The 12,352-nt window shown below is 40.9% G+C and overlaps 2 protein-coding genes across 3 annotated transcripts; one reads left to right on the top strand and one right to left on the bottom strand.

Annotated features, from left to right (window-relative positions):
• Positions 1 to 646: 646 nt before the first annotated feature.
• On the bottom strand, positions 647 to 5,049 carry zc3hc1 (zinc finger, C3HC-type containing 1). 2 transcript variants are annotated; one of them, XM_018670968.2, is made up of 10 exons: positions 4,877 to 5,049; positions 4,050 to 4,152; positions 3,645 to 3,795; positions 3,432 to 3,515; positions 3,172 to 3,299; positions 2,833 to 2,972; positions 2,444 to 2,714; positions 2,126 to 2,329; positions 1,775 to 1,984; positions 647 to 1,635 (listed from the first exon to the last, which is right to left on the bottom strand). In XM_018670968.2, exons 1-10 carry the CDS (start codon positions 5,008 to 5,010, stop codon positions 1,525 to 1,527), a joined length of 1,536 nt encoding a protein of 511 aa, XP_018526484.1. In that variant the 5' UTR covers positions 5,011 to 5,049; the 3' UTR covers positions 647 to 1,524. The 2 variants fall into 2 exon arrangements, with proteins under 2 accessions (XP_018526484.1, XP_018526485.1); XM_018670969.2 differs by having other exon boundaries at positions 647 to 1,632; positions 4,877 to 5,047.
• Positions 5,050 to 6,003: 954 nt separating this feature from the next.
• Positions 6,004 to 12,315, top strand: klhdc10 (kelch domain containing 10). The gene is made up of 9 exons (XM_018670967.2): positions 6,004 to 6,262; positions 8,569 to 8,790; positions 8,914 to 9,068; positions 9,147 to 9,295; positions 9,382 to 9,466; positions 9,564 to 9,630; positions 9,704 to 9,751; positions 9,916 to 10,055; positions 10,254 to 12,315. The coding sequence occupies exons 1-9, from the start codon at positions 6,172 to 6,174 to the stop codon at positions 10,461 to 10,463; spliced, it is 1,167 nt and encodes a 388-aa protein (XP_018526483.1). The 5' UTR covers positions 6,004 to 6,171; the 3' UTR covers positions 10,464 to 12,315.
• The last annotated feature ends 37 nt before the right edge of the window (positions 12,316 to 12,352 follow it).

Here is a 12,352-nt window from a genome sequence, read left to right as displayed (position 1 = left end):
CAACCCTTTGAAGAACTGATTTCCTCAACTATGGGGGAAACTTTGCTGCACATAAATCACATCTGCAAGCTTTAAATCACCTTATTTCATTTTTTTGTGTTAAATGGCCAAATCAGCCTGAAGTTAGGTTGCAATATACAGTATACAAATTATATCTTATAATGAAATTGTCTTCTATAGTCATGGCTAAAAAATATACCAATACCCTGACAACCATTTCATACCTGTTTTTATATCAGGAGTGTTTTTCTTGTGTTCTTACAAATGATTAGGTCATAAGGCTGTCTTTCAACAGTCGACCTATAATAATCATCTACATAAAAGAGAATTATAAGGAACTACTGTACATTGTTTGCATAACTGTCATTCCTCTGAGCCCAAAGAGGTTAAGATGTGTAAAGGCAACAAAATGGCTGCCAGTGAGTGCTGCAAGGCAACGTACCACAGTAAATGGAACAGATGAGCTGACTCCAAATCATATTCATGTAACATCAGACACTCTTCAGACGTCAATCACTGTTGTAAATGCAACGATTTACCCTGTCTATACGATATACCAAGCATATACAACGTGATAATTTAGTTGATTTCTAATTCTGCTTTATTTTTCGCATTGCTTTGTGTTCAAAGTCAGAGGAATGACATGTCAAGTGAAACAAACAAGAGGAGCATTTTATTAAACCCTTTTAGGAAATTCTACAAAGATAAAAGCACATGCAGGATAGAGAGAACTGCATTAGCAATGAGATGTCACAGGAAGGCGAAAAGGAAAGGTATCTAATTTAAAACAGGTTTGATGTTCATGGCACGTGGTTCCACCTGCCTGCAATAATCAGGATTTTAGCACTGACTTTCAAACATTTCATTACTCACAAAAAGGATTCTGTTCTTTTCAAAGAGAACTCATATCCACATTGCTTTTCAAGCAAAACAGTACACACACAAAAAGGACTTCCTCACAGTTTTTTTGCTAATCTGAGGTTAATGTTTGCCGCTCCCACAAATGACTCAACATACAGTGAAGGTAAACATTACCTTTCCAGTGTCGAGCCATTTGGTCCTTTCTCATGATCAAGGATTCCTTGTCTCTTGTATTCCACAGAAATCAAGACCATCACAATGTCATGAAGGACTACCAAAGCAGACTTCATGTAAGGTTAATAGTAGATGCCTTGCTTGTGGCCAATTCATATACTGAGATGTGTTCTATTAGTTGATGACTACTTATGTACACACATGATGCAAGGCCTATGTATGCCCCAGTAGTTGCACATCCCAGTTTTCATGTAGTAGAATTCAAATGTTTTAACACCACACAGGCATCCTTCACATATTTCACTATTAACAGAGAAGACACTTATTCATTCGCCTGAAGACACAATCAACTTCCTTTTCGCCCCAGAAACACTTTGACTGTAAACATGACTTTAAGGGATGGCATACACTGATATGATATGACACTGCTGTCACTGGTACTACCAATTCTGTACCGCAAAAAAGGGCAGGTCAGGTCAGTTCATCACTTCAGTGCTGCAATGCTGTTTGGTTGAGAACAGTCTGCTGAGACGGAGAGGAGGATACCTGCCACTGACGGAAAATAGCAAACACCCTTTTAGACTTGTCACGAGGGCCCTGCTAGGGAAGAGAGAATAGAAATGTCAGATGTTGTTAATATGAAAGAGTTAAGTTGTAGGGCCAACAAATCTGAAATTAAGATGAGGTACAGTGTTTTTAAATAGGCCTAGACACACAAGCTTGGAATATTTTGACTTGCCTGTGCTGGACTGCCTCCCGTTGTATCAGAGTTCTTCATGGGCATGAGGAGGTCGAGAGCAGCCTTCCAGCCCTGCTGATGAGATGCTGAGCCTCCACCCAAAGCGGGGATGGCCCCTGGGTCCAAATTCTCCTTTCCCACAGAAATCCAGGGACACCAGTCTCTGTGCTGAGCGAGAGGGTCAAACGCATTTTTGTGCAGGAGCCCATCCTGAAATAACAGGGAGGTAGGTCAAAAAAGATGTTTGTGACAGCACTGTATTATTAATCATTAATGTGTACCTCTGCATATGGAGCCATAATAAAACTGCCAAAGCCTAGGCATAAAATCAGCAATAATGTTAGTTCTTACAGGACCACCAACTGATGAGAGGCACAGGCGTTTGGGAGGGTGTTGCAGGCTAGCAGTGCCATCAGCCCCAGAGTTGTCCCCCTGTCCTCTGCTGCGAGTTGCAGGCCTTTTGCCTCTGGTCAAGGGACTTGGCAGCTCTTCACTGGGGCTTGGTGAGTCTCTGCTTCGGGCTCGCAAAGCCACAGGGGAGGAGGTTCCCTCACCCTGTAACATACACCAGAACATGTTGAAAAAGCAGCCTGGTATGTACTGAAGATTTTAGTTGCCAGTGATGTACACGGAACAAACATTTCTAGCCTGCATTTGCATAAAACTTGCCTGGTCAGCGCGGGTGGAGTCCTGGCTCCTCAGTTTCATGCGACATGGAGTTGTGGCAGGGGTGGGTGAGGCAGACGTAGAATGGTCTCCCTGGCCCTCATGCGATGCTGCTGAAGCGGGACCTGTTGCTTGAGCAGACTGTCCTACAGTGTTTGGTAAGGCATCTCCATCACCCCCCATTCCCTCCATCTGGTGGAAGTTCCACAAACCCACCTTGCGCATGCAGTAGGAGCAGGTGAGGATGGGCAGGTTCATGGCCTGCAGAGCTGGGCTAAGATAAACCAAATTCATGGGCTCAGGCATCTTAATGAGGTGGAGACGTGTCAGTGAATTTTGTGCCATGTTCAACAGTCTGTGTGCATTAGAGGGAATCTGAAGTTTTAGCTCACCTTGCCGCCCAGCCACAGAGAGAAACGATGCACGCAGCCACCTGGACAGCCAAAGGTTCAGAACACAGAGTCCCTCCCTTTCTTTTTTGTTCTTCCTCGATCAGTTGCAATATAACACTGATAACATCCTCAGTCAAAGACTGCAAAGAAACAGTGGACATTAATCACATGTGAACAATTTTGATTGCTAAATACATCCACACAAAAACTTCAGATTTTTCTGCAAATAATCAGACCATCCTTTCCATTATTTCCAGATTCCACTGTTCTAAGTTCTTTCTGTAACGTTAATAATGTTTTAGAGGGCATCTTTGTCACCATGCATAAACCATGCCATACCATTGATTTCAGCTGCTCTGGCTTCATAGCTGGCAGCTGCTGTGCAAGGAGACAGGCACTCTGGAAGCGATCTAAGAAGGCAGTGAGAAGTGTTGATGGTTCACAGGCTGGAACCAGCCAGAAACGCTCTGAAATAAAAGCAACGTTTACGATGACAATCACGTGAATACATCAGGCTTAATTCAGATCAGATGACACAGTCATGTTAAAGACTATTTTTGTTATATATGTATATACACGCCACAAATGGTTGCTCTTACCTGGACAAGGAAAGTCAGGCCAAGGACAAAACTTCTCATGCTGTGTCTGAAGCTGCCTCGATATCTCTGCAATGCGGGATTCATCTATTAAAAAGAAGAGAGTTGCCTGACCTTTAATTTTTGGCAGACTGGCAACATCAGTCTAACTTTGCCAACATAAGGTGTGCCCTGGCTCTGACATTGTCTTTTTCTGCTGCTTAAAGTTTGGCTTACATTTTTCAAAGTCTAAAGTTGGTTGTAGTGATGCACAGAGGAAAGCCTGGCAGCTGGTGCACTTGAGCATATCACAGCCGACGTTGATCCAGCCATATCTGGCGCACATCAGAGGCGACAGTATGCGGGGTTTGCCTGCCCATTTCAAACAGTGCTCTGCTAAGGAAAATTTCACTCGGACACAAAACAACTATTGACACATTGACTGTCACTCTGAATGAAAACAGATATACATGAAATTCCCACATGGATCATTTAAGTGTCATTGAATATGAAACACCAAAAACATATCAAATTACAGATCAACAAGGGCTATCTTTATTCATTACCACATGGTTGTGTAATGTAAAGGAAAGAAACAGATGTCTCATACTAGGTCAAAAGTTCAAAATGAATAAAGGATATTGAATAGGACTCCACTCTTGAGAAAAATGCTTCTTTGTTCGTTGCCTCGCAAGGTGCTTGAGTGTTGCTTTTTACTTCCAGAACTTTCAGATTTCCTTGTGCACTGAAATCCACATGACAGATCGTAAATTTACACATTTTCTTATTATTACAATTAATATGTGTATACTTAACAGTGTAAAATTCCTAATTTCATTATCTAAAAATGCATAGCTGTACAGGAATGCTTGGTGCAGGTTTACCAAATCAAATTTAACAAGTAAATGAAAAGGGTCGGTTACTGGTAACAGCCTGAAAACTAAAAAATAATTTTACAAAATTATAAAACGCGTCACTTGCGTAACACCAGAGACAAAATGGGGCGCAGTTGCGTTCTTCCCCACTGTTAACCAATATATGCATGTTGTATTGGTGCACAATAGACTTTCGAACTAAATTTAATTAACCTGGCCTTCGTGTCTGTGCAAAAAGTGGCCAATACTTCGGAAATTAAAAGGGAACTCATCGGATGCCATATTATTAGCAAACTTTCAGTCCCCACCCCCCTTATCTGAAACCGTGCAGAGGAGAGATTACACAAGGGCTTCCATCACAAAGCAGTCTGATGAATGGACATAATAACAAGCGCAATAAAATTACAGATGTGTGCAAACTCCTGTTCCTGGCCTACATGCTCCCGAATTTGTGGAAACTCGTCCCTCCTCGAATTACACAGAATGAAGGCGGCTAAAGTAGCAGCGCTGCCGGCTAAGTGGCTAACCGAACTAGCTAATGTCAACATGTACTTTAATTCAAACAAATAGCGCGCGAATGTTCGGGAATCGCACCTGGCGGATCCGACGTCTATCGATGAGACCCCCTCATTAAGAATTTCACGAACTTTCTCCGGAGAAGCAAGAGGAGACTTTTGTTGAATAGAGTTGCCGAGACGATCCCCACGACTACCGCTGAGAGTCGCCATGATCGGCTCTGACGTCCCCCGGAAAATAAACCCTGAAAACTATCGTTCCGCTTTGAGGGAACCCAGTCTTGGTGCTCACATCTCACATCCCACCGTTACTGGTAGTCTAAGAGCACCAGTTAGGAGGAACACACCTTAAGAGGGCACTGTGTAACCATTTTGAGCACAACTGCCAGACTTAATCCAGCTCAAATTATTACTGACAATGGCATCAGGGATCCCAAAAGTCAAGGGCCCAAATGAAAAAGTTTATTATTATTATCATATTATTTAGATTTTCTGCTTAATGAAAACAAAATGTATTTTGAACATTTGGCTGCTGTTTTATCGGAAAAAATATATAATTTCTTTTTAAATGAGGGTAGCCAATTTTGACATGTATTTTTTTTAAGCTTTTATCATTGGTTTTTATGACACTGTTCTCTAGAGGTGGGGCTTTAGCTGACCCTGAGATCATGTTCTCAGTCATAGGCTATTTCTAGCAACGTGAGGGACTGATAACATGAAGATGAATTTGCATTATGTAATTTCAAAAATTTCAGGCTGGTTTGGATATTATTTTAGACAAAATATCTTAAAATTTGATTGTTAAAGGCAAAAGAATTAAATAAAACTTTAAAAAGTAATTAGTCCTCAACGGAAATACATAACTGGCAAGCCATAATGCACCATAATGAACATGCAAATGAACAAATGTGATTTTAAAAAAAAGGTAAAACCTTTTTACTCATCTTTTTTTTTTTTTTAAACAAGTACTTTGAACTCATGACCTCAGTGGATTATTTTTTAGTTCTTGCTCCGGGCCTGTGAGTCTTAGCAGTTCATGATGTGACACATGGACTTTCTCTCTCACCACGTTAGTCATCTCCAACCCTCCAGCCCCTGTAGGTCTCTGAACCACACTAGTGCAGGAAAAAAAAACAAAAAACTGTTGTTGTTTTGGAGACCGACACGCGCAGTCCCGCCCCCATCTGATGACGCAACGTCCTAATAACAAGCCCTCTGATTGGCCAAGCGTCTGACGCCGGGGGGTAAAATTTGTGAATGGCTTCAAACTGACTTGAGATGTGAAATGATTTATAATGTTTTATCAGCACTTTAGCAGATGTTATTTTTATTTGATGTGACATTCTCGAGGACTGGATTTGTGAAGGGGAAACGATGTCGGACGCTGAAGGCGCTCGCAGTCCAGACCAGCTGAATAAATTCGAGAAACTGACAGGCAGGCCGCCGCACCGTGAGACGTTAGCAGGTCGGTCAACAACACTAGCGTGACGTGCTAACGCCAGGTTTTAACTTACTGCTGGCACATTTTGCAAGTAAAATGAAGACCGTGTTACAGAGATCGGCTGCTTCATAGGCAATGTTGCATTTTGCACGTTAAGAATGTAAATGTTGCTCTTACTGTTGACGTTGCTAAACATAATGCTCAAGCTAGCAACATCCAGCAATTCTGCATGTTTATCTTTTAATAGCTTGTTAGCAATCATGTCTAAGATAGCTAAGCTAGCTATCATATCGTTAATCAAACTGTTTAACCTTTTATATATCCCTGTCTTTTAGCTGTACAGACGACTTAATATATGACCTGACACCACACAGTCATTGGTTGCCAGGTTTTACTGACCTGCAAACACCCTGTTAGCAAGAGACTTAAGACTGTTTTTTGTAAGAGATTCAGGACAGAAAACTTCATAATTCTCTTAGAATTTACATTACAGACTTAAGACTAAGTGTTTGACACGGGCAGTTGTTCGATCTGCCCATGCTTGATGACGTAAAATACAGTCAGGCACAATTTCACATCCACAAACACATCGTGGACTGTTCAGGAATGTTCTCAGTACTGTTTGCTGCATCTCTGCTTTCCAGGTAATCTCCCTATGGGAACCAAGTATTAAAAAACCACTGTGTGCAGAGCACAGTAATCAATAGACAGACATGATTGAGATGATCCAGTGTGTTTGGGAAAAGCCAGGATGCATCGACTCCTCTGATTTTTTTAAATTTTTTTTCCATTTGGCTGTTGGTAAATTTTCAGTAGAGATCCTGGTTCTGGTCTGTTTTCATTTTTGTGTACCACAGTCTCACAGTTTGAGAGGTCAGTCACACCTGGGGCCCAGCAATCTATAGTACACAGCCCAACTCTGCTCACTCTGACTAATAAAGCTGCCAAGAAATATGACCCAGATCACTAACAGTCATCATGGTGCATGAAAGATTTATTTAACTTGTTCTGTGATACCCTCCTTTTTTGAACTACGTTGCATACCAGACACTTCACATGATGCTTTTACAATTTTGCTTGCCCCTAAAATGGCACCCTAATTGGCCCTAACTGGTCTGACATTTTTTAAAATTTAGAAACACCTGGACAGAAGTTTGTCAGTGAAAGTGTCTGCTGTGATTCTGAATAGGTAACGGTGACCCAAAAAAAAAAACTAATTGAAACAACAATGTAAAATACAGTAGCCAAAGAGATGATTTATGTTACTAGCATTAGATTTGTATCCTTGTGGATGTTTGCTTTTGTCACTTCTCATACATTCCTCTGCTCCATCTCTGCAAGCCTTCTTTCACTACCATGCTTTCATAATCCATTATAAATTCTGATGATTAAAAATGCATCTGCTGGCTGAAACATCAGAGTTGAGTTGTAGGTAGGCCTCAGTGCTATTCTTAGTACATTAAACAGAGGCCCATTATTAGACTTAATGTGCTCTGTATCCTGTCATCATGCCCCTGCTGATAGAAACCTGCTAAAGCCTCAGGCCAAATATCTCAGTATCTGAAACAGTGATGTTTTATTTTCTGCTGTTTGCATAGCTTTCCTCAGGGTAGAATTGTGAACCTTTTATATATTGTTGTGAATGATGATAATCTAAATGATGAGAATCATGGAGATGCCTGAATTTTTTGTATATAAACCACATCACTGACTGATATGAATAGATTCTCTGTCAATTATATTGTCATTTAATTTGGACTGCACTTTAAAGGGAGTATACACTAGAATGAGAGAGACATGCCTTTGGTTAAGTGTCACTGAACAATTTTGCAGCTAAGCAGATGCAGTTATGCTGAGATTTGAATAGTTGCAAACATAATGTACAAACAAATGCTATCATAGAGAATAGCTGGTCACATCTTGTCCTAGCTACATGTTTGACCACTTTTTATTTGAATTAGATAACTTTTAAACATGGTGTTCGCATTATGGCCTCACAACAAGGCCTTTCTTTATCAAGTTTATATCTTCTATGTTGCCCATATCTCATAAGTCATGCAGAGACACTTGTGTTTGTTTATATCTTAGCCCTGTGATTCACTGGTGACCCATGTTCAAATGTTCACCCCGTGAATCAGTATGATATTTCCCTTCCTGTCAGATCATGCTGTGGTAGCCATCAGCCTCTGTTACATAAGAATATACACAGACCCTAATGATCTGAGATGCCTTTTACTGGATGAACATGTTCTACTTGGAGGTTCAGTCAGATTTTCCTAGTAAACCAAACCAGAGTGTTTTTGAATATGAAAATTTGGTCTTCTCTCTAGGTCATCGTACTCCCCCTGCCCGCAGTGGGCATCGCTGCGTTGCAGACAACACTAACCTGTATGTGTTTGGAGGGTACAACCCTGACTACGATGAGTCAGGAGGCTCAGACAATGAAGATTATCCACTGTTCAGGGAGCTATGGAGGTACCACTTTGCCACAGGCTGCTGGCAGCAGATTCGAACAGAAGGCTACATGCCCACAGAGCTGGCATCTATGTCAGGTGAAACATTGTCTATTTTGTTCATTTTAATACTTATTAGTAGTCGAGCACTTGCACTACCAGTAATTTGTTCTCTGTCAAAATTCAATGGAAATAAAATCTGATGTTGCTGTGTTCCTTCAGCTGTTTTGCATGGCAACAACCTCCTGGTGTTTGGAGGCACTGGGATCCCTTTTGGTGAAAATAATGGCAACGATGTTCACGTTTGTAACGTGAAGTACAAGCGATGGTCACTGCTCAACTGCCGTGGGAAGAAGCCCAACAGAATCTATGGACAGGTAGCCTTAGAAATCAGCCTTATAGTCTCATTTCATTGCTTGTACCAGGCTTCAATTTAAAAATCTTTTCACCTCCAGGCAATGGTCATTATAAACGGCTTCCTGTACGTGTTTGGAGGGACGACGGGGTACATCTACAGCACAGACCTGCACAGGCTGGACCTGACCACCAGGGAGTGGATTCACCTCAAGCCCAACAACCCTCCTGACGACCTGCCTGAGGAACGGTACGGCGTAATGTTCATAATTAAGCTGGGAATATTTTTATTGTTGTAAAAACCCATGACATGACTTACTGTTGTGCATGTCACAGGTACAGGCATGAAATAGCACATGATGGACAGAGGATCTACATCCTGGGAGGGGGAACTTCCTGGACATCTTATCCTCTGGACAAGGTACTGTTGTGCATCACTAAGGGTAAACTCACTAGATACCTTAGACTCATGATCAATACACTGTTCACTGTTCTTTTTTCCCCCAATTTTCTTCCAGGTACATGCATACAATCTGGAAACTAATTCCTGGGAGGAGATTACAACTAAACCTCATGATAAAATAGGTCTGTATCCTGCACTTTAAAGCCTGTTGTTTTGTCATGTACACAATTCTAAAAATGTTTGTTCTTGTGACAGGGTATCCTGCTCCTAGGAGATGCCATAGCTGTGTGCAAATACGAAATGGTGAGAATTTTTTCAATAATTCTGAGCAGCCAGAACTCTTACTGTTATTCTGCCTCAAAGATTAACAGGTGCTTGTGACGATTGATATGACATCCGTATGTGTTAAACCCTCCATGTTGAGTTGATTTGAGCAGTGTCTGATCATTGTTTTCTCTCTGTTGTAGATGTATTTATCTGTGGAGGCTACAACGGGGAGTTGATATTAGCTGATCTGTGGAAGATCAACCTGCAAACTTTCCAGTGGAGTAAGCTACCAGCAGTGATGCCTGAGCCAGCATACTTCCACTGTGCTGCTGTTACCCCAGTAAGGACAGTTCTACTTGTTCAAACCAGTCTGTCTCTAACTGTTGATCTATAGTGTAAAATAGCCACATTACTATGGGCACTGGCTGTTGGTTGAGTTGGAAACTATTTCAGGTTTTAAAAGCTTAAGCCCCCATTAGTTTCTGTCATAAGCTCCATATGTTAAATGTACATCTTTGTGTCTTTCCCTTGTCTATAGGCTGGCTGTATGTACATCCATGGTGGCGTAGTGAACATCCATGAGAACAAGAGAACTGGCTCTCTGTTTAAGATCTGGCTGGCAGTGCCCAGCCTGCTGGAGCTATGCTGGGAGAAGCTCCTCAAGTCTTTTCCCCACATGACTTCACTCCCCACCATGCAGCTGCTCAACCTGGGCCTAACACAGGAACTCATTGAACGCTTGAAATAAGCCGCACACTGGAGGATGGACAGAGGAATGGATGGGATGGGCTGGGCCGGACCTGGGAGATGAGGCCTGACAGAGCACAGGAGTTTAATTTGCAGCAAAATTCTCGGGAAAACATCCTCTCGCTCCCCTGCCTAACGTAGCCCCGCCTTAAACCAAAAACAATTGGATGCCTTTTTTCGTTGTTTTTGTTCTTATTTTTTGCAGTTTCAGTGATGATAAAGAAAATAAATGTGGAATGTTTTATGGATTTTACTCAACTCCCCCCCCTTCTCCTGCTGCCACTGTTCCTTACATGATGCCTTTGTGTCAAGCTAAGTATGAATTCGTGCTTCTCATCTGCCAAACTGTGACTGCTGGAAATACCAAGTCATGTTTTCATGACCTCTCCTCTCCCATTTTTAAAAAATCCACTCTCTCTAGTAATTTTTAAGAATTCTGTGCAAAGGACGAATGCATGTATATTTATTGAAGGACTAAATTGTTTTTTCGGGGGAGATTGCTTCACCTGAAATTGCTGTTTGCACAATTTGACTTGCATATTTGTAGGAATTTACTTTTTAAATAGATCCTGTATGCAGAGGTGACCACTAATGCTTTCAGTCTAAAAAGTGGCAGAGAGTGGTTTTGCTACAGGACCATGCCAGTGTTTTTCCACATTTTAGTCAATTTAATACAAATGTCATATATAAATTTCATTACATGCTTTAGTATTTTAGATTTTTAAAAATATTTTTGTGACTATCCAGGTGGCCTTTTTGGTTCAGTTTCCTCCTTATGGCATGAAAATCAACTTCCAGAAGCTTGAAACCTGCTTGACATAAATGGTTAATCACACAGATGTTCATGTCTGCTTTTAGTTAGTTTTTATGTAAAATGGTCATGAGTAACATATGCTATTTGTGGTAAATTGACTAAAACACTTGTAAAGAAAAGGTTAAATGCTGGTTTTGCCCATGTCTGAGCCTTTGTATTTTCCGTTATACGTCATATTACAGCCTAGTCTGGAGAATCATCTGCAAAAAAAGGTCAAAAGGTTAAAGGAAGGTGGATATCTTCAAGATGATGTTATTTCCATCCGTTTGCTTGCAGCTCCCATCTGTAAACCAAACCATGCAACACATCACTGTGAATTTGGTGCTCTTTAAAATTAATTTTAAATGCTTTTATTCGAATAAAGAGTTAATTCTGTGCAGACGTTTACTCCCTCTGTTGATAACATTGAGCTGGTTTTGTCACAGGGAGTTACTTTAGTAGCAGGCTTATACAAACAGTTTGTGTATACTGCAGTGCCTTTCAAACTTTTAATGAGGTTGAAATTTCACAAGTATAGGCAGTATAAGATCTTTTCATGTTTAAACAAACAGGGTTTATGTTGAAATTTCTTTGTTTTAGAGTGAACATTTTAACCACTTCCAAACCATCACATTTAATCACTCAACATGTTGGTGGCCAAAATTCTGATTTTGTTTTCTCTTCCTGTTAATAACTATTAAGTCTTTTGATGAGTCTTCAAAGAAACCATACAGTTTCTGCTGCCAAATAATGTTGCACCTTGAACAAAGTATGATTATAACAAGGAATAAGAGGCCAGGATGGGATGTTGCCAGATGACTTGATGCCTCCCACAAATGCATGAATCTACCTGCACTTCTTCACCATGCCCCTTTATTTATGTTCTGCATTACAAACTATTTGGTGCATGAAGTCATTCACTGCTTTTTACATGAACACCATCAGATCTTTACTTTGGGACATAGATTTAAAAGGTGACCACTTAAATGTTGTACAATAGACTTGTGTGAATGTTGTATTGGAGTTCTGTCAATAAAAGTGTTCTGTAAATAGCTCTCTACTCCAGCATTTTCTCTGCTTGTCAAATAAATCGCATG

Source organism: Lates calcarifer, linkage group LG18 (assembly GCF_001640805.2).
Source record: "Lates calcarifer isolate ASB-BC8 linkage group LG18, TLL_Latcal_v3, whole genome shotgun sequence".
NCBI classification, from domain to species: Eukaryota; Metazoa; Chordata; class Actinopteri; family Centropomidae; genus Lates; species Lates calcarifer.
This window is presented reverse-complemented; position numbering and strand designations above follow the sequence as displayed.